Source organism: Scyliorhinus torazame, chromosome 16 (assembly GCF_047496885.1).
Source record: "Scyliorhinus torazame isolate Kashiwa2021f chromosome 16, sScyTor2.1, whole genome shotgun sequence".
NCBI lineage: Eukaryota > Metazoa > Chordata > Chondrichthyes > Carcharhiniformes > Scyliorhinidae > Scyliorhinus > Scyliorhinus torazame.
In genome coordinates, this window is record NC_092722.1 from 145,533,164 (window position 1) to 145,556,026 (window position 22,863).

A 22,863-nucleotide genomic window follows, 5' to 3' on the forward strand; every position below is an offset into this window, starting at 1 on the left:
ATTCTTGGGAACTGGCCCTTTGCAATTATCGTATCGTTGGGAAATTAGGAATTCATTTCAATGATGGGCTCTTTACCAATTAAAGGATTCTTCGGAATCCAGGCGTTTAATTTCTAGCCATATGAATATTTTTGTGAATAAGATGATTGTTTTGGAAGGATGGAATTGCTGGGATTTAATGGATATTTTTAATTGTTTGTGCTCTGGGTTTCTCGGCATTGGTTGGTACTTTGCAATCTCTGCAGTTTTGTAATACCACTGAATAATTTTGAGGGATGAGCAATTTTATTCATCCTCCTCTGTCATATAACTGAGCTTTGCCTTGGGCCCCTCAAGGTCTTTAACCCAATCTCATCACTCCCACCCCGTCGCCAAGCAGTATCTTATTTTAGCCACATTTATGGTACAATGTTCGAAGTGCAGCTGGGCATTGGTCCAATTATTCCTCAGTCAACTAAGGATTGCTGTTCATCTCGACTCCCTGAGAGGAAAGTTTGACCCTGTTAGGCCCATCTCTCTGGGAGAGAAATGTGAGGAATAGGTACCAAATTTGTGGGGCTATGTCTTGTACACCTGACAGGAGGCAGAAGGTCAAGGAATGGGGGAGCCGGCCAGCAGGTCACATGGGCGCAAAAGGCGAGGAATTCAGATCAACAAGGGATAGCAATTGAAAGACAGACATTGGAGCTAAGGAAAAGACAATGGAATTCCAGTCTGCGGCCATCAGAGAAGTCAGAGACTCGAGTTCATAGAGGTTCCCTGAAGTATAAATGTTCCCTCAAGAGCCTGAACATTTTAGCAGACTTCAGCTCATAACATTCACCTGTACTTACAAGTTTTAGAAACTTCCTGCACTTCTCAGGAACCATGGAAGCATAACTGTCATAATTAGAAGCAGTTAAGATTATTTGAGTAAACATATTTCATACAAAAACCTCAAATGCAAGTTGTAGCATGAACTTTCAACTTCTCATAATATAACCTTGAAAGCAAATTTGATTCATACTCTATACTCGGTGATGTCCTGCAGTTGGCAATTACAGTAGCATAGTCAAATTAGATAGAGCTGAAGAGAAGTAACATATTCAAACTAGTCACAGCAGTCACCATTGCTTTGTTTGAATTACACAGAATCAAAACAATCATTATTCATAGACAAAACTTGCAAGTTCTCAAAAGGATTGTACTATTCAAGTTTGGCACTGAATACTACTCTGGACTTCAACATTTAAATACAATATTTTGGTAAAACTAATTATTGTTCACATCTATTTGTAAGAGAAAGGTTGATATTAAATTGCTTTAAACTTTTCTTAATGCAGAAAGAATATGCATTTGTATAGCTCCTTTCAAAACCTCACAGCAATTATGTACTTTTGAAGTGTTGTCAAAGTTATGCTGAAAGCAAATGCAACAGTCAATTTACAAACACAGTAAGGCCTCACAAATGACAATGAAATAAATAACCAGCTAGCCTTTTTTTTAATAAGTGATGTTTGTTGAGAGATCAATGTTGGCCATGACACGAGATGAACTCTCTTATTTTCTTCATGGAATCTTTTATATTCACTCCACAGGGCAGACAGGGCCTTGCTTTAACCAATCACTCCAAAAATGGAACCATTCATAAGCGCAACATTTCCTCAGTACTATAAGCTTTATCCATTTTGTTGTGTTAATCATAAAACCTACAAGTTAATCATATACTTAGTAAAGATAGAGAGCTGCTCCCCCATTTAACATGCAGGGAATTATTTATTTATGTTACTGTAGTGATTAAGGAAATCGTTGTTTATATATTTTCCAGGAAACAATTAACAAACATTTAGCTGGTTTTGGGGAGATCTTTTACAAATCATTTCAACATTTCCTCCACTTCTACAAACCTTTGCAACACTATAAGGTCTGACTCACCATGAAAAATGCTATAGTAAATAATTCCTACCATATCATTTCTCAGAATATGCACTGTTTTCTAAAGGACACATTATACCATTGTAAGGAAAAATATATTATTCTGCTGCTATGGTTAAGGCACTGCCATCCAATTGCTGTTAACTAATTAGGTACAAAGTTTATTTTCTGTTCGCCTCAAAGTCACAATTCTGACTTTTTTTCTTAAGATTTTATGAAGTAATTCAGAGGCCGCAGCACTTTTGGTCCCTGTATCAAATTAATTTGTTCATGTCGGATTTCACCCCAAGTGAGTTTTGGAGAGCTTCACGGACAGGAAACGGTTAGTGACAGTGGTAGGTGTGAGGTCATAAAGAAGCTTACATTCAAAGATGCAAAACTTTAATTTAAGATTTAGGATGACTAGAAGCCAATGGAGGTCTATGAGAATCGGTGAGTTGACCTTGGTGTGCGATAGGATATGATGAGCAGTGGCATTTTAGTTACGTTTAAGGATAGAGGGTGAAGATTGGGAAGATTTATATGTTTAGCCAAAGACATTGCGGCTGTTCGAAGACTGGAGGAGGGTCAAGAGTCTAAAAACCCAGAGACAGTGGAAGGATTGAGGGAGTTGGTGGGCAAAGTGGAGCCAGATGTCTGTGGAAGCTGCACCATGCTGGCAAATAATTCTGTTGAGGGCGAGTATGTAAGATGAGTAAAAGGGTGCCAAAAATAGATCTATGGGGGACTTTAGAGATAACAGTGTAGGGGGAGTAGCATGGAAGACGAGCCATTGCTAGTCTTTCTTTGGCTATGATTAGACAGGCGTGAGTGAAACCCAGCAAGGAACACTGAGCTAGATATGGACAAGAGGCATTGGAGGTGGATGGTGAGGACATCAGTTAAAGCTTTCAAAGAGGCTGGAAAGATGGTGGAAGGATATAATGTATCTCAGGTAATGTCTCTTCCCCCCATGGGCAAATTAAATCCCTTCCACATCAGTGACATAATTGGCATCAGCAGGTTGTGAACAGCACTATACGTACACTCTCAACAGAACAGAGCTTCATGATACCATATGAAAAGGGAATACGAATAAAAGATATCTGTTCCTCGGGTGCCTGTAATGAACGAGTGCGAAACATAAGCCTGGGTAACAAATGGTGACTAAGAAACTGTAACAAAAATGTTTCTTTTACAACATTAGGATTATGTGACGATTCAGCAGAATATATTTTCTTTTTAAGGAACACTCAGATATTGGCAAAAGGACAATACAGGTCAACAATAAGCTCATTGAAAACTTAACAACTATTCAGATGTGCTTACATTCAGACCTTTCAGTCTGCATATGTCAGGGGTGGAACTGCATCATTTTCAACTCTCTTGCCAAACTAAGTGCAACTGTGTGCCAAAACTAACAGAGCCACTTGGAACAGTTAAAGAACCTTATCGTTCCTAAATACCCGATGTTATGTGCCTTGTCTCAAATTCATACAGGATAAAATGCTCCATTATATTGTTGTCAATATGAGTGCAATGCAAGTCAAAATCATGCAAAGTCAAAATATTATTACACAAACACAACTAGACGGCAACAGACCTTGTTCAAAAATGGGATGGTGAAAGGCAGGGAGAGGAAGTTTTTCTGTTGTCCAACGTTCAGAGAAATAGGCCTGAAGCCAGGTCATGCAGTATTTCAGTGGTGCTGTCATTTCCTCTTGGCTTTCACAAACCTCACAAGTAAAAGAGGCCACTCTTGTCCTGCAGAATTAAGCGATAACATTTATTCAGCAAGTTTGGCATTTGTGAACTTTAAAATGGCTTCAACTGCATGGAAACAATCTTTTGTTAGTTTTCAATTTGACAACCAAATCTGAAGAGCAGTCTTCAAAATTGCAGATGAATAATAGTTCCCTAATGATTAAAAAAACAATTACAACATACCGAGCATTCTAGTGAAAATTGATTCAAATGCTTGCTGCCTTATATTTTCTCTTAATTTTTTTCTATCAATGAACCCTGGGAGATTTGAACACAATTCATAATTTATGAAGACCAACTTACAAGACTTGACTGTTGATTAATATGAAAGTTTATTTTCTATACCGCAGAAACACTGTTTGCATTCAACATGTCAAGTTACTTGTTCAGCGAAAGATAATTATTTATAGACATAGCTCCTTGGAACCATAATAAATCATCCACATACATCTACTTCCAGGCATGGTCTCAAAATGAAGTTGGAATGAATAATTTTAACACGCTGTGAACACTTTTGAATGCAGTTCTAAGTATTGTAAATCTGTTCGTGATTTTCTTTTACCATTCATTCTGCATCAAATTCTCAATTCTGATTAAAATACTCCACTGCAATGATGAAATATACAGCAACATATAGCAGAAAAATGTATTTTCTTCTGTCTGGTGATACGTCCCAATTAAACATTTTCTTCATGAAGTTTATAAAATTTACAGTTCAAGAATATTTATTATGAAAATAATCAGATCAGAGAAAATGTGTTTCCTGTGATTAAGTCACACCAAAACTCATGTTTAATCAAGAAACACAGCGACTTCCTATTGATGACATTACCTCACTAATTCCTGGCAGAATATGGATGGAGATATTTTAGAAAATTTAAAATCATTGCTTTACAACCACAGCTGTGGAATGTTTAAGTTGATATTACAACCCCCCCCCTCACCCCTTCCCCCAAGTGCTTATGATAAGCCTTACTTTAAAGCAGAGGTCAAGCTAATTTGTACCGGTGTGCTTGGAATTGATGTGAACCACTTTTATTATTTGTTCGATTTACATGGCAGCTTAACTATCATTTTCACAAAGAAGTTTTCAATTTGTATTAAATGGACACATTGCATGAAGTAATTCACAACACAGTACTTGATCTTTATGCCACATCACAAGACACTGGGACACCATGGAGATTCTGAGTTCACTTCACTTACACCCATCTGCATGGGTGAACAACAAAATGAATTTAGATAGAATTGCATTAAACCCACCTCAGGAAATGGTATGTTTTTAACTCGGATTTAATCAGAATTAAGCACCATTTACATAGTACATTTAAATTGGAATTAAGGGCTGATTTAGATCAAATTAGAATTAAAAACCTCCATGTAAACAGGGTTTTGTATCAAGCTGTGTCATGTCATTGATTAACTTAATAAATCTCAGCCAGCACAAGGCAATAAAAAGCCTACTGTTGGAGTGTTACCTGGATTCTTCCCCCATCATTGCTCCTCATGTTAATAAAAATAACTTTTTGCCCACAGTTTCATTTTGGTGAATCAGAACTTTGACTTGATCATACATCAATGCTGTTTACGCAAACTCTTAATTCTTGGCTATGTATTTCAAATAGGAACATACGCACTTTCAATCTAACAGGTAATGTTAGATCATTAGAACTGTTAACCATGCTAAAGTGCATCTATTCTGTTCATTATTGCATTATCGAAAATATGTCAAATACAAAGAAATGCAGTTAAAACAAATTCAGTTGAGAAAAATGACAACATTTGTTTGGAATTCGTTTATACTAGTTACAAATCGACAATTGCTTTAAGAGACAAAAGGAGTAGAATTTAACAAACCTTTAATCGACTTCTTGGAGGATAATATGGGGCAGTCAATTCATCTACTGCACCCCATCTCATTCAGTTTCCTACCAGTAGCGAGGAAACAGTGCAGCAGTTCATAAGACTGTTTTGATCCCGAGTTCAAAATCTTTCAGAAATTCCGGTAATTGCACAAGAGAAAGTTTGCTCAAGCAACCTTCCTCTAAATATGTGTATTATTGGTATACTGACTGCATACTAGGCATAGGTGAATTGTATTGCAAATCCATTAACTTGTGCCTTATATCATTAATAAGTAATCTCAATACTTTAAGTGCTGCTTTTTTTCTGTAAATTGGTTTATACAATTTTATAAATAATACAGATTTATCTGTTACCAACCATGACTGATATTCCATGTTATCTGCATACAACACCAATCATCGCCGATGTTGTGATTGGCTGAAGGAAATGGATTATGCGGCAGTTAAAAAATGTACAACTTCCTACTGGTGTCTTCTCGTTGCCATTGCTTGGTACCACAGCTGGAATATGTTAAAAGGTTCTTTTAACAAGGAAAAAAGCATTTTGGTGTGTTAAGTATATTGACATAAACATACTGACCAGATGTCAATGTATAATACTTAAAGGACTATTAAATAGCCACTATAATTGTACAAAACCGTCAGAGTTCTTGTAGAGACGTATTAAAATGTATTCTCTGACACAGAAACATTTAACCATACAAAATCAAAATCTAGTCATGATTACTAACATCCGTTTGTATTTGTTAAGCAAACAATTTAATACCACTATCTCTTCAACACCAGCTAGTTTCAATAATCAGACCAACACTTGGCAGCCTTTAATTGTAATATTGTGAAGGTTCTGAAACCCAGTTTTGTATTCAGCACCCATTTGGAACTTGAAATTCAAGCATATGTACCTCAGGCCTCACTTGGTATGGTTAGCTTAGATAGCTGTCACTAACACCTAGGGGTTTATTAATAGGCAGAAATTAATTGTATGTAGACTGAATTAATGAGATGGAAAAACATGCATATTTCAGCGAATGCTGAGGGGAATGGCCTCTGTTGAAGCATCCTTAATGAAGTAGTCTGTCTAAAGCAATGATGTGCAGAACAGAACCCAATGAATTAAAGTGCTCGGCTGATCATGTAGGTTGCAACTACTGTAAAAACTGCTGTGAAATGTAAACACCAGACAATGGTTTTAAGCACAAAGTTGACCCCTGTTGCGCATTCTGCAGCCTGCTATCTACAGATTTATAAATAAATGATTAGATGTAAAATCTCTGGAGGATTTTTCTTTTCCACAGCAATTACAGGAGCAGATTATTACCATTCAAGTGCAGTTCCAGTTAAAGTTCATTGACTGGCAGGAATCATTCATTTCTGTCCTTATGCCTTCAGTTCCTGTGCCAGGAAAACTTACAGCTAAGCAAGTAGTAAATAAATTGTAATAAGGATACTTAATACAAACATATACTGTGTATACTTTTGCTTTCGTAAAGACAATATGAACAAAACTAAGCAGACTAAATTAACAAAATAAATTCCTTTTCAATATAATCCATCAACCAGGACATTCATTCTACGGTCACCTTTGTGAAGATATCATACACTTCATTGCACTAAATAAAAGTAAAATACTACAATTCAGACAATTTCTGACAAATGAATGCCTTGGATTTATATTGTCCAATAAGATTACAAATATTCAATGACTCAAACTAGTTTTTAGTTTTCATGACAGGATGTGCATTTTATGTGATAGTCATCTCAGAGTGACTACAAGCATTCCATAATCATTTACAACCAGTAACATGCCTATCATTATGATCATGTTGAATGCTGCTTGTCTGCTGTGGTTAGAAATTACACGTTTTGGAAAAGACCATGTGCATGTGTGTGAAGTAGAATTCTCCTCCCGCCATGACACTTCCTTTGGGAACCCTACAAAAAGCTTGTGGGGGAAGGTAGTTCTGAAGCAGGAATGTTGTATTGAATCCCTATTCGTGAGGGATAATTAGAAAGCCTTTTAAAAGGGCCACTTATGTAAATATTTGTGCATACGTATGCATTTTGTAAGTATGGATAGGAAATGCCTGATACGTGCACTGCAGTGAAGAAATGGATATCAAATCTTTCCACGATAAGCTGATGGTATGACCCAAAACAAGGGAAATTATAAGTAGGTCACACCATAGTTGGGTCATTACGGAATATTTTATAAATACTATAATGATGCTTCATATATTCTGCTTATGTAAAAATGTTCCATAAATGGAAATATCCACTGCCTTGGTGATGGACTGTTGGAGCTGCGGTGGTGTGGACCTGGATAATAAGCTTCCAATTATAGCAATGATTATGTAGCCAATATTAGTCAGTAGTCCTTCTTGGTCAAAAATGCTCAGCCTTCCTACAGGCAATGCAACAAACTAGAAACAGAGTTAGACTGTTAAGTACACGCCAGTTGTTAGGCAAACAACAATTCAGTGCATGGCATTAGCATGCCAGGTGAGTCTTAGTGAAGACCTGACTGTTCTACCAACTCTTCAACACATTAAAATATAAAGATGGTCACAGTCATACTGCAGCTTTGCAAATTCCAAGCAATGGTAGACAGTTCATTAAATTGGTCTCAAACATGTGCCAAGATTTGGGTTGCCACTGCAAAGTTATCTTTTCCAATTAGATCACCTTTACATTTTTAATGTTATCAACCTGAAATCAGAGTCAGTAGTCACCGCTCTTCGTGTTTCAATGGAATGCAAGAACCAGATTACTTTAAAGCAAGAACTACATACAGACCAAATACGTTAATATAGTTGTTGGCAAAGATCAAATTGGTTTGTGGTTCTGTTGAAATTCACTGCATTACTTTTTGATCTAAAACTTTTGCCTGTTTGCTTTCTGTCCCTGTAGAGCTACTGATTAGCAATCATTTCAACTAAATTCAAAATAGCCTTGTGTTGAACTCCCAGAGTCATTTTGAATAAATGGAAATTATTGCAAACAGGTCAGAAGTTCAATGAACTAAAAACAGCAATTCAAGTTTATTTATGAAATTAGGAAAACCTATAGAGCAAATTTGCCTAACATTGGAATACAAAATAACAATGATAAATATCATACATTTCATCGAATGTCTAATTATTCCTTCACCAGTGGTTAGAATAGTCTCTTGAAATAAAACTTAAACCCTTAATGTTCGATAACGGACTCGACATATTGTGCTCCAGGTAGGAAAACAGAAAATAGGAGTAGGCCATTTGGTCCCTCAGGCCTGCTCTGCCATTCAATACAATCATGGCTGATGCTCTACCTTAATGTAATACTCCTGCATCCAACCCACACCCCTTCATGCCTATAGTGTCTATCTAGTTCCTTCTTAAATATATTCAGTGACTTGGCCTCCACAGTCTTCTGCGGTAGACAATTCCATAGGTTCACCGCCCTCCAGGTGAATACATTTCTCCTCACCTTGGTCCTAACTGGCCTACTTTGTATCCTGAGACTTTGACCCTTTGTTCTAGACTCCCCCCAGCCAGAGGAAACAACACCACTGCATTCTATCTGTCTAGCCCTGTCAGAATTTTATATGTTTCAATTAGATCCCCTCTCATTCTTCTAAATTCCAGTGAAAACAGGCCCCGTTGATCTAATATCTTCTCAGACAACAATCCTGCCATCCTCGGAATCAATCTGGTGAACCTTCTTTGGTAAGGAGACCAAAACTGCACCCAATACCCCACATGTTATCTCACCAAGGCCCTGTGCAGCTGCAGCAAGACATCATTGCTCCTGTACTCAAATCCTCTGGCGATGAAGGTCAAAATACCATTCATTAAAAAAATGCTCACAATACATTCATCCTAAAGAGATTTCAGAATTCAGCAAGAGCTAAACGCCAACACATAGTTCCCATCTTTTACGGCAAGAATTTATTTAGGACTTGTAGCATACGCAAATTAATCCTGATAGGTAAAGAGGGGCATGAAACGAGTTGGGATCCAATAAAACTGTGTTTCTACCCTGAACACCAGGCTGTGGGTGACAAAATACAAATTTCTTTACCCGTCAGTCTGGCCTCAATAAAAGTCGAGATGGATTTGCAGGTACAGCATTAGTTATTTCATTTGGCTTGCAAGCCTGATTCATTTCACAGAGGCATAAGACACATCCAGTTTCCTAAACCCCAGAAAGCGAATGAACAAAGAGACAAAGGGATCTCTGCAAATCAATTCAAATGGTATCAAGTTTCACATACACAATTCCCATAGGTCATCCTATACCCCTCCTGACCTGGTCATACATTCTGATTGGCTCACTTCCAATCCCTTCCTCTGACCCCTATTACCCAGCATCCTTTTGTCCTCCTTTGGTGGACACACCTCCTCCTTGCTTTGCCATGCGGTCTGAAATCCTTTGTCTGTGAACTCACCAGAATGAGACTGGCCTATCTCTACATTTACAGTAACAAATATCTCTAAAGTAACAATTTTATATCACATTCGTCATTCCCTCCTTTTATCATTCCATGATAACCGAACTATCCAATCCATAGCTACGGTCCCTCATCTAAAAAGATCCGTCACTGCATTTCCAATTCCTGGCATAGCCCCCCTTCATCTGCTGCACCCTCATGGATTTTGACAGCTAAGATTTTAGGGGCGTTGATCTGTTCCAGTGTACCCCGCATTCTACCCATCACACATTTAAGGATGGCTGGGCCCACAAAGATGCAGCCAATAGCCACTGCTAAATACATGGCCATATTTATCAACCAGTCCTTCCAACCTCCAAATCCCCAGTTACCCCAAGAGCCAGGATCCTGCATTCCGTCCAGGTGATCCCGTATGTGATCCATAAATTTAGTGATGTTAGCAGTTAAGTCTTGAACTCCCATGAGACACTTGCCCTGTACTATGGCGCATACCCCACCCTCACGGGCCAGAAGATAGTCAAGAGCATACCGGTTCTGCATTGCAAACAACCGCAGCTGAGACAATTCCTTGGTTATTGCCCCGAGGGCTCCCAAGGTTTCATTTCCCAAGATGGTAAGGCCACAAATAAAATAATTCCTATCGCTGACAGCCAAGGAACCCCAACACCTCCCAGTGTCAAGACGCTCCGATTTCCCCACCGGGCTGAGGGGCCCCGGTTGGGTGCGAGAACCTGAGTTTTTTTTCCAGTTCTCGCAGAATTCAGCTGAGACTGCCCGGCATGCTAACTGATTATGCAGCATCCACGCCGAAGGGCAGGGGACTGTGGTAGGGACTAGAGTCCCAATAGCAATTTGGCAGGGAAATGGGGGTGACAAAACATTGGTCGCTGTGCCATTAAATAAAAAGTAGTATCCTTGCTCCGTGTGCAGGCTAGCATCACAATCAGTATATCGGTTGCGTAAGGATCCCCCAGTTGCCAAGTTTATCCAGCTTTGGAACGCCCATTCGGGCCGCCTAGCAATGCGGAAAGCCCTAGTCCCAACAGTGATATGAGAAACATTCGCCCAGCCACAAAGGAGCTGGAGGCCGGCGTTCAATAGAACGCCAGTGGTGTTGTAACAAACGCATTGGCCAGACACCTGGGTGATATGACACCTCCTGTCCGTACAGGTGGGGAACAGACATGTTATGTTTGTTTCCACCTCTACCAGCAAACAGCCGTATCCTTCACTGCTGAAACAATTCTCGTACGACCGGGAATCCCTATTGGGAGCGAAGTGGCTAGGTATGTACGCCCTCCACCGTTGCAGCCTATCATACTGTGAGTGGGGATTATCCCGAGGAAGGGGAAGGCAAATAACCGGTGGTGCTGAACCCGGATCGTAAGGAAGAGTGACCTGCTCGGGCGGTGGCTCGGAACGCTGACAATGAACCACCGTTTGGGGAGTGCCCCAAAGCGGTGAAACAGAAAATAACCTAGACACCGCTGCTGGGTTCGGGTAGCAGGCAACCCGTCCGTGGCCATACAAGCGGTGGTAAATCTGGTAGAAGTGATTCATACTACCCAGGTTTTCCTCAGTTTGGCCTTTAACTAAATTAAGTGTATCTCCCGATAACCTACGTTCTAGCTGTACTTCCCTTCTCACACGCCCCGTCCTCTCTCTAGTCTGCCCCGTCCTCTCTCTAGTCCCTCTCTCTCACAGCCTCTTCCTACGCTCTCCTGACAGTCTGATGTTACCTTTATCGCACCAATCTTAACACATCCAAAATCAAATTTACATGTACTCCAAAAACAAGGCAATGTCCATATAATGTTCCCTTCCCATCACCGGGACCGGTGCAATTGCTTCATGACTCCTGCATTCTCCTTAACTTTGACAACCTTCCATGAGTCGATACCATGTCCTCGTATATGGGGGCAGTGAAGAACATCACCTTTGCATAACTGAATGTCCTTGTAGCTTGGTTGGGGTTACAAATGTAGATAATATTTCCCTTTTCCATGTCCGTCGCCAATAACACTCCAAGCGAGGTGAGGCCGAATATCACACAGACGGTGCGTAGCCACCCCATCATGCTCCACACCTGTAAAATAGCACTGGGGAAGGGAGGCAGGTTAATCTGTCCAAGAAAATGAGGCCCGTTATCAGAACTCAACTGAGCTGGTATACTGTACCGGGGAATGATTTCCCGCATCAGAACTTTAACCACAGTAGCAGCTTTATTATCGGTAGTCGGATATGCCTTAACCCATCTGCTGAACCCATCCACAATGACCAAAACATATTTATAACATTGACACCTTTCCAACTCAATGTAATCCATTTGTAGCGTCTCAAAGGGAACACTGGGCAACGGGGTTTGCCCCATCCCACAAGGGATACCTTTTCCAGTGTTATATTGCTGACAAATCAAACACCGATTACTGATACTCTGGGCCAACCCCTGCATTTTAGGGTGCCACCAAGTGTCCAGCAACAAATCACTAGTCCCCCGAGCCCCACAATGAGTTGCAAAGTGTACACATTCGATGACCCATAAAGCCAGTACATCAGACATACAAGTCTGATGTGCTGGCGTGGTCCATAAAGAGGAAACAGAATCATATGTACAACCTAACCGTTTCCACATTTGTTTATCACTCTCAGGAGCGTCCTCCTGTAACCTTATGACGTCTTGGATGGTTTGCATTGACTTGTCAGAAGCAGACATATTTATAGTAGATCGTTTAGTCTGACTTAACATTTTAGGCACCATCTCTTGCTGAATTTGCGCGGCTGTCCGCGCTGCACAATCTGCTTGTTCATTACCAACGTCAACTGGGGTCTTACCATTTGTGTGGGCAGCGCATTTAATGACGAAAATCTGCGCGGGCATAAGGAGGGCCTGCAGTAAGTCATTAACTAAACCCCGGTGGGATATTTGACCACACATAATCATGTCAGGTTGTTCTGACGAAATATCACTCAAATCGTCCCTTATTGTGGTAGTTTCCTGAATCAAGGCTAAACAGTCGTGGCCAGGTGCGTCTTCATGGACAGGGGGACCACTAAGAAAACAGGCTGGATTGATAGTGGTACAGTGTTTAAATGTCAGACGTGGATTGTTCAAAAGGTATATCTCATACCTATTCTGACGAGCTGCGGTAAGATGCTGAGTCTGCAGTTGCCTCAGTAGTGCGATGACCGAGTGGAAGCTATACACCGTAATCCTGTTGGAGAGTGAGAGCATGTAACGGCTATGCGATGGCATTGATTGAACGTAAATCCTGTACTAATCAGTACTGGTCTGGCTTGGCTGGTTTAGGCACAGAAAGTATGGGGGTGTTACATTCTGATTGGCAAGGGACCAAAATACCCTGTTGCAACAGCTCTTGGATTAATTTGTCCATAGACGGGGCTGCAGTCGAGTGTTAATCGTTTCAGGGACCTCAAAATATTTCATGGCAGTGCCGTCTGGCGTGACTTGAAGTGCGTACTCTGTTGGATCTGAATGATCCACTGCCCTCCTTACCATAGGCCCCAAATCCCTGGCAAGGTACTGGTCGTGGACCTGACGTGTAATATGAGGGCTTACCGAAGCTGACTGTGGCCATAAATGTGGTGGTATTGTAACAAAATCGGCTGTACCTTCTTTTCCCGTGACTGTGGCTGTAACTTGGACTGGCCATTCGGTCCCAATTAATGGCCGGTATTTGTCCTCCAACTCCCTGTTTTGTCCGGTTCTGTCATAGGCCAGGGTAACGTGATGCAGTGAATGTTCAATGTCTAACGTCCACCACTGGGGGGTGATAGAAATATAGCACTGTTGTCTCATCCTCCATGATTGGACCGTTACCCCTTTGTCTCCTTACTCTAGCTGTAGCTGGAAGATACACAGTAAATCTCGGGCCAACAAATTACAGTCCAATCCAGTAGTCACTACAAACTGATGATCTGCAGACTTATTCTCGTAAGTGACTGTCACAGGTTCAGAAATAGGATACTCACACACCTGTTCTTTGAACCCTGACAAATGCTGGGTGTGGTCAGATAGTGATAGGCGAAGTTCTGATTGCAGAGAAGACATGGCTGCTCCAGTGTCAATTACAAATGGGTGATGTTCATCTCCTATCTGCAGAGAGATAATAGGTTCCCTGTCCGATTGGAGAGTCCTTATGACTAAATTAGCTAGTCAATCCTGTGTTGGGAAAGGGTTTGCCTAGGAGAAGTCAGTGTATCTCGTCTGTCCTCCCCTTGGTGGGTACCCCCTCCTTTTGCTGCCTGTCTTTTAAAGGGGCATTCCTGTTGCCAGTGATCTGCACGGCTGCAATTAAAACATGCATTGCTCCCTCTATATCTGCCCCGTCCTCTTCTCCCAGTAGACCAATGGCCCCTTAGAGGGGGCGGCGGTTGTAAAGCTGTTGGTGCATACGGTGGGCCATAAAAAGGAGCTGAGGGTCCCTTTGGGTGGGTTTGATATCCTCCCCCTCGCTGATCCACTCACCCAAAGTCACAATATTGGGGCTGCAGCTGGTAAGCTACCGTTTCTGCCGCTTGTTGGGGTCGCAGATCATCCTTTTTCATTACATACTCAGTCTTAATCTTTGTAACTGAGCCTCCTTCCTGGCCTACACCCTCCTTCCAATAAAATCTGACTGCCCTTGCCATCTGGGAAGGGTCGTTCTCTGTCCAATTCATGTTATTACATTTCACAGCAGTAGCCACGGAAGGTGGTAGGCAATGCATTAACATAGCACAATATTGAGGGGAATTCTGACCATTTTGATATGGCAAGTCGCCTGACTGCCCACGGTAGATTTCATTAAAACGTTCCAGAAATTCCTCTGGCTCTTCAATCTTCTTAGGATTTAGGTCTAAGATAGCAGAAATATTTATGGGCTTTTGAAATGTGCTATTCAACGCATTCAGGATTTGTGTCCCTCTATCGTAGTCTAACGCATGGGCTTGCTGAAGTGCGGCGTGGCTAGCATAATTCAGGTGATTGGTATCTTCCTAATCGGCAACTGTCTCCGAGTCTCACCAGGGGGCACTCTAGCTATTTCCTCTGGTTCTTCCAAGACTTCGATGTCCCTCCCTGTCACTAGAGGGAGTTCTTTCTCTTTCAATCCTGGCATCTCCCTTTGTTCTCGAAATTTGCGGTTTACCCTTTGTCTGAAGGGATTTAGGTGGTATGCTTAATTGTTTCTGGTTAGGATCAAGCCCTTCTCTCGCTGTCCGAGATCGGGTCCTAGAGCTAACTGGGCTTGCGGAACAGAGTTCCTCTTCCCCTACTGATCGTGAAGATGGTAAATCGGGACCCACGCTATCAACCAAAAGGGCTGGAGTTACTGGCATGATTGGAATCTGGGGAGCAGTGACTGGATACAAATTATTATACTCTGGTGGTTCTGGAATTAGTGCAGACAATGCTACAGGTGCAGTCGGAACTTTTACTGACATTTTTAAATCATCAAATTGATCATTTCCTGTCAATTCAAGGCCAGCCATTGAACTACGTAGCCCATCTATTGTTTAACCCGAGCCTTTCCTGTCTTTACTTGCGCGGTTTTTTTTTTGAATGCACATTCCTTTTTCAAGACCTGTAATGTTTTTTTTTTCCTGTTCACTAATTGGAATTCCCATTTTAAGGGCATTGTCCTGCCAACTTGATAACATGATCCTATCTCTTTCCTCCTGACAATATTGTCTCCATAATCTAATTAACTCTTTAGTTTTCATACTTTGGCTCTTTCTTTTTTTTAAATTATATATATATATTTTTATTTGCTTATTTATAACCAATGGCAATTTAAAAAAATAAAAATTTCCTTGGCAAAACGATTGAAAAGGTTCTAACAGTGTTCTTTTAAAACTTAAAATGTTTGAAAATTCAAATTGAATTACTGCAACTTGTAAGCTTAGCTCTGATCTCAACTCAGAACTAAATTTACGATTTGCTTAACACAAACTTGTATAACATTTACAACTTAATTAATTCTTTATCTTAACAATTTTTCTTTTAACAAGTTTTTCTTACATTCTCAAAAATGTTGGCTGCTATCAATGAGGGAGGTGATGTATACCGGAGCAAAGTCAACTGTCATCTCCGGATTTACACTTTTTAAAATGGTGTCAGTGATCTTCTTTAAGTTTCTATTAATCTCCAGATAAAATGAGATAAACCTTATTTCAAGTAAGTAAAATTTAAGATTCTGGCAATTTCAATCAATTGCTTTCGAAAATAATAACTTTTATCAAAGAGGTGGAGAAACCCACTGGTTTCCTTTAATTAATTCAAAGCGTAACTTTGCTGGAGTTCACTGACTCAAAGGAAAGGTATCTGATTACACTACAGGCTGCTGCTGTTATCTCAAGGCCTGAGTGAGAAGCACTGTCTGTCGTCTTTAACTTTGGCTGCTGCTGTTAACCCTTTGAGAGACTTCTGCTTCAACCAATATGCAGCATCCAGCTCTATGGATGTTCTTTGTCTTGAAATTTATCCAAGCAATTCCCCACAATCTCAACTAGTCCTCAGAACTGCGCCCTTTGCCACCACAGTCCAAGGGTACAATTTTAGCTTAATCAACTATAGATTTAAAACACTCACACATGGAATTGAATCATCTGTTTTAGATGTCACATCAACCCATAACCTAACCCAAGCCGAATCAGAACTCACACATGGAATTGAACCATCTTCAGATTTAAAAACACTTATTTAACTGAACCCTCATCTGCTGAAGTCACATCAGTCGTCAACAACACAATTAACCCAAAACTGAACTATCAATTATGATATCCCATCAGTTTAATTTGCTAATCCCCAGACTGACCTTTGATTTCGTCGAGACGATCTTTCCGTACCAACCGCGAGTGACCAGACTAATCAGACGATAAGAAGAGGGGAAAAAGCAATGCGCGGTCATTTTCCAGCTATACATTGTGGGCCCCTTCTTCCCACTCTCCCTGTTCATAATCAGTCTAATTCTGATTTCGCGGTTGGTCAGAACCGTCTTGAGAAATCCCGGGTTTTCGGCACCAAATGACAAAATACAAATTTCTTTACCCGTCAGTCTGGCCTCAATAAAAGTCGAGATGGATTTGCAGGTACAGCATTAGTTATTTTATTTGGCTTGCAAGCTTGATTCATTTCACAGAGGCATAAGACACATCCAGTCTCCTACACCCCGGAAAGCGAATGAATAAAGAGACAAAGGGATCTCTGCAAATCAATTCAAATGGTATCAAGTTTCACATATACGATTCCCATAGGTCATCCTATACCCCTCCTGACCTGGTCATACATTCTGATTGGCTCACTTCCAATCCCTTCCTCTGGCCCCTATTACCCAGCATCCTTTTGTCCTCCTTTGGTGGACACACCTCCTCCTTGCTTTGCCATGCGGTCTGAAATCATTTGTCTGTGAACTCACCAGAATGAGACTGGCCTATCTCTACATTACCGTAACTAATATCTCTAAAGTAACTATTTTATATCACATTCGTCATGGGAGTACCAGCTGATTGGGGCACACAGTAGTTTCTTTCATTCTTGGAAGCTTGGCATATGAATAAAGTGGCAGGGCTATCGAGATGCTCTCATCCACTAATACTCCCACTTCTTCTACTGATCCAAACAAACTGGTCAGGCATCCGCCATCTGCCTGATGTATGAAAATGGCCTGATCCTGGAAACCCTAATGAGATTCCATTCTAGAGAAGTCACAATGAATTTCCCATTGAAAAGACAACCTCATCATGCTTCTTGGAGGAATAAGAGAAGCAAAGGTACCTGGAGGCTTCACTACATATTTTGCCAGAATTTTGAGAAGAGTCATGGGGCTGGATTCTCCGCCTCGCCGCACCACATTTCAGATTCACCCCACCGGCGGGATGCTCCGTTACGCCGGCCAGTCAATGGGGTTTCCCATTGTAGGGCAGCCCCACGCCATTGGGAAACCCCTGGGCTGCCGGCAAAACGGAGCATCCCACTGGCGGAGAATCCATCCCATGGTGTCCTGCATGATGTGCAATTTTCCTCAAAAATAAGCCTTCACGTGGAGGCTCCAGTCCAGTAAGGCACCCAAGATGATCAGGTGAGATAGCCAAAAGAGTAGGAGCTACTTGAAGCAGATGTGGAAGGAAATCTATTGATAGCTATTTGGACTAATCGGATATGGAAGGCCGTTTCTTGATCATGGCATCTGGCCACTACAGGAAGAGCCCTGTAAAAACCTTCCCCACAAATAAATCTATCATCTTCACACTTTGCTCTAGGTATCTCAACTCTTGCAAATCTCATTCGAGCTTACTCTAAGCCACTTGCTAAGGACAATGCACAATTGCTATTGCTACCAAATGTTTACTGCCTCTGTAGCGTGTGAATTTGTCTTGGGTTTCTCATATCTGCTCTTCTGCTTATGCCAATATATAAAATGTCAATACTCAACGCAAATCCTTTGTGGATGCTACCAGAGATAGCTGGTTGTTGAGCCCTGATGCTTCTCTTGAGGCTAACTTGGTTCTTGTCACAGTCTTTAAGTAAGACTTGCAGCTGTATCGCTTGTGTTGCTGTATAGCTGCCTAGCTCAGTTTCCTTTCTGCCATATATAAATGTGCCTCGGGTGACTGGAATGAGGACTCATATGTGCTGCAATCTTCAGAGACAGTAATATTGTATTCAAGCATTGTTGTCGTGCAAGCATGGGTCCTGATTTTAACTAATTCAAGACCTACCCACTTGCACAAGAGTTAAAATTGGGCCCAGTTTGTTCTCCCTTCATGGCCACTGATTTCTTGGACAGTGGATCTAATGTTACCAATTACAGGAGGATTTCTTGGGCTTTATTGACCAATGTCTAATTTCTTGATGCAGGGCATCAAATTCCACAGAAGGAGGTTTTGTGAGTTCCTTCAAATAATTCTATTGCATAGAATATTGCAACGTCATATTGCAGTCACAATGCACGAAGTGATAGAAAAAAAATGTCTATCAATTTCAACAGCAGGAGCACTGATCAAATTGACAGCGCTGTCTGCCCTGAATGACGTTGCCATTTCAAGTGCTCTTGCAGTGGCACAGAGGTGAGTTGTTAAACTTCTATTATACTTTTGACTTTAATCTTGTTGGTGATGGAGAGGCATTGAGGGACCAGGAGTTGAGTCACCCATTGTAGAGAACCAGGCATTGCACTGCTCTAGTAGCCGCCTTGTCAATATGTTTGAGCCAGTTGAGTACAACTCATGCAGCACCCTCTCCACTTCAGCAGTCATAAAAGAGGGGCTAGAGACTGGCTATTCCATTAGGCACTTGAAAATATATTGGATTTTCTTTCACATGACGTTTGCTTGATCCATGATGGTGGGTAGGCTCCGTAATGTGTTACCATTGAAAGCTTGAAGCCTTTTCTGATTGGAGATGGTCAGTGTCTGGCACAACTGTTATCTGCCATTTTTCCACCCAAGCTGCCTACATCTACTGTGGTAGGCTGGTAGGGGAAGCTTCATGATCAGAGGAGGAATTGTGAATAGAGCTGAACACTGCAGAATCAGCAGGGAACTGGTCTACTTTGCACCTTATGACAGAGGGGAGGCCATTAATAAAGCTCTTGTATCAATGAGGCGATGGTCTACCTTTCCTTGTGTCAGGCATGACTCCAGCTATTGGAAATAATTTTTTTCTCGCTTCCAATTCCCTTCAGTTTTGCTCAGGCTCTTTGCTGCCAAAATTGGTTCAATATTGTCTTGACGTCATGGACAGTTACTTTTGCCTCTTTTCTGGCATTAATCTCTCTTGTCCAGGCCTGGACCCAGTTTGTGACAAGGTATGGAACTAAGTAACTTTAGTTGAAAATAAACTACACCAGTGAATATGTTTTGATGCTTGACAACATTATTGCTGGTTCATTTCCACTATTTTGTTTTTTAACCAAAGAGTAACCAAATCATTTTTTCTAATTAAGGGGCAATTTAGTGTGGCCAATCCACCTACCCTGCATATATTAGGGCTGTGGGGCCGAAACCCACGCAAACATGGGGAGAATGTGCAAACTCCACACGGTCAGTGACCCAGAGCCAGGATCGAACCTGGGACCTCGGCGTCATGAGGCAGCAGTGCTAACCACTGCGCCACCGTGCTGCCTCTATTTCCACTATTTTGAAGATGATCAGGAAGATGCTCTTAGATTTTCCCTCCTTTTTAATGAATAAGTGACACCAGCTAATTCGCTGCCACACCAGTATTTCACACGGAGGAACACCTGCAGAGAGAAATAACCAAACCGTCTCAGCTTGTAAAGAGCTTGACTTAACCATCAGTAACAGGGCAACAAATGTAATAACATAAGAACATAAGAACTAGGAGCAGGAGTAGGCCATCTGACCCTTTGAGCCTACTCTGCCATTCAATGAGATCATGGCTGATCTTTTTTGGACTCAGTTCCACTTTCCCGCCCGAACATCATAACCCTTTATTCCTTTATTCATGGTTCAGGATATTTTGAACACCCCCATCTATCCGCATTGAAAAATACAGGTTGTTGATAACTTTACATATCAAGGCTTCACAATCACCAACAATCATTAATTGATGCTGAAATCAAGACACATATGGCAATAGCTGCAGCTATGTCTAAGCAGAGAATGTGAAACAACAGCAAGCTGACTGAGAACATCAAACTATGAGATTACCGAGTCTGCATCCTTAGTGCACGCTTCTACAATGGTGAGACCTAGACAACAGATGCTAGGGCAGAGAAAAGGTTGAAATGTTTCCACATCCACAGTCTCTGACGTATCCTAAGTGTCTCAGGATAAGGTCACCTAACACAGTGGTCCTGGAGCATGTTAATTTCATCAGCAAGCATGAATTTTGAAGCCAGTGTTGTTGTTGGCTTAATCATGTTTATTGGATTGATGACGGCTGTATACCCAGAGATCTTCTGTACTGTGAAATTGACCACTGGGTCACGATCTCCTGGGCATCCATACCTCTGCCACAAGGATCGCTACAAACAAGTTGTGAAAATGGAGGATATTGACACTAATAACTGGAAAACAGTCACTGATGGGGAAAACAGTCACTGATGGGTATTTCCTCTGAAGGCTGTCTGTATGATAGGACAAGGGAAGAGGAGCAAAAACAAAAAGCTTAGCAGGCTGGGAGGAGGGCACATAGAAAACGGAGGCCAGCGAATCGTGCACCTTCTCAGTCCTCCTCCAAAGCTGAGACTGCCATTCCATAGTGGGGACCCTGAGCCACAACAGGCAATGCTTAACGCAGAGCTGCACTTTATCAGTCTGGTTACCACTGTTGTGTAAAACTTCAACATTCTCGCTGGAATATTGTCGAGGTCCATAATCTCCATGTTCACTGACGCAACATTTTCTCCTTAAACAGTCACCTTTAAACACACTAAAGCAGCACTTCCTCCACTTCAGCAGCCAGAGGTTGGAGTCGAGCACGTGACTGCTCCACCACTTGCCTGCAGATGCACAACTGCACAGTGGGACTTTTTCCCCTCATTTTTGTCTGCTATTTCTCAGCCCAGTCCAATGTCCAATGTGACAAAATGTGTTGAAGTATGTTCTGAACCTTTCGTGAGGCTGCAAGGGCTTGCGTTTTCTGATTCTGACACTTTTCTTTCATTGTTCACAACCCTCTAACTTTCATTCTTGTTGTAATTTTCCATTCTTATTAATACTGTGCTTCCTGTTTACATTAAATCTGCACCTAGGGCTACAATTAATTAGGATAATGAGCTGAACACAGAAAGGTCATGTACAAATAGTACATTTCACTGTACAGAGTTGTTTATACTGTGGGGGATTCAAGATAGAGTCTGCAGGCCTTGGAAGGTTCAACCAAAACGTGGAGCTTTATTTAGAAGATGCTAGCACTATAGGCTGCGATGTTAGACTGCCTGTTTGCCCCTTGCAAAAGGCCAAAGACGGCATCTCCAATAAACTGTGTAATATTAACAATCAATTAGCAAGAGAGCAATCAATCAACACTAACAGTCAACGTCAGAAACTCTAGAGGCCGCCGTTCTCGATGAACCTCAGGTGTCTAGGTTGCGGAGATGTTCTTCCTTATTCTTTCCAGTAACTAAGATGTCATCTAAGTAACACCAGACTCCATCCAATTCACTTACGAGTTGGTCCACAGCTGGTTGAAACAACGCTGGCGCTGACGTGATGCCTAATGGCAATCTTTTGAAATAACCCTTATGTGCGTCACAATCATCAAGAACTGATCATTTGATGATATGCTTGACTGAGATTGATTTTAGTGAAGTGCTGGCCTTCAGCCAACCCACCAAATAGGTCAGCAATTAGTGGTTGCTGCAACCTCCGGTGTCTTTGTCTTGGTGTGAATATCGTCGGTGCTTATCTTAACCGGAGTCAAAGTAGTCATCTGAGGTTGACTCGGTGTCAGCTTCTCAGGAAGGTCCAGGTCTTCTCTTTGCACATCTGCCTCTGGCGAATTGGTTCTTATCGGCAAAAGCTGACCTGCATGCCACCTCCATATTAAATTGTCTGAAGTTTGTACAGCGTAGGAGACCAGTCCTGTCTGTGCTAAAATGGTGGCAGGAATCCACTTTTCACTTGTGGTATAATTTCTTGACACTGGCTAAAAGTATGTTTTGCCTTATTCTCCTGCCATATGACCTGATCCTGCTGCTTTATCTCGACAATTTATTAGATGGTTTTAGCAATTCGAATGCTGTGTGGCATTGACGTTTAACCATTAGCAATGCTAGAGAAACTTGGATTGTTGAATGCCCAGTGCATGAGCAGGAATTGACTCAAATATTTAGCTAATGAACCTTGTTCTCTGGTTACCATTACAGAATGTTTCATCATCTGTACAAAACATTCTGACAGCCCATTTGAGGTAGGGTGATAAGGAGCAGGCCGGATGTGTTGATT

At 41.4% G+C, this 22,863-nt stretch overlaps 1 protein-coding gene across 6 annotated transcripts in view; it reads right to left on the bottom strand.

Annotated features, from left to right (window-relative positions):
- The window catches only part of mgmt (O-6-methylguanine-DNA methyltransferase), a 735,973-nt gene that overhangs the window by 322,594 nt on the left and 390,516 nt on the right, over positions 1 to 22,863 (bottom strand). For all 6 annotated transcript variants that reach the window (XM_072479183.1, XM_072479179.1, XM_072479180.1 and 3 more), the window contains one exon: positions 3,497 to 3,657. In XM_072479183.1, the coding sequence (XP_072335284.1) occupies positions 3,497 to 3,657 (161 nt within the window). The remainder of the gene's footprint in view (positions 1 to 3,496; positions 3,658 to 22,863) is intronic.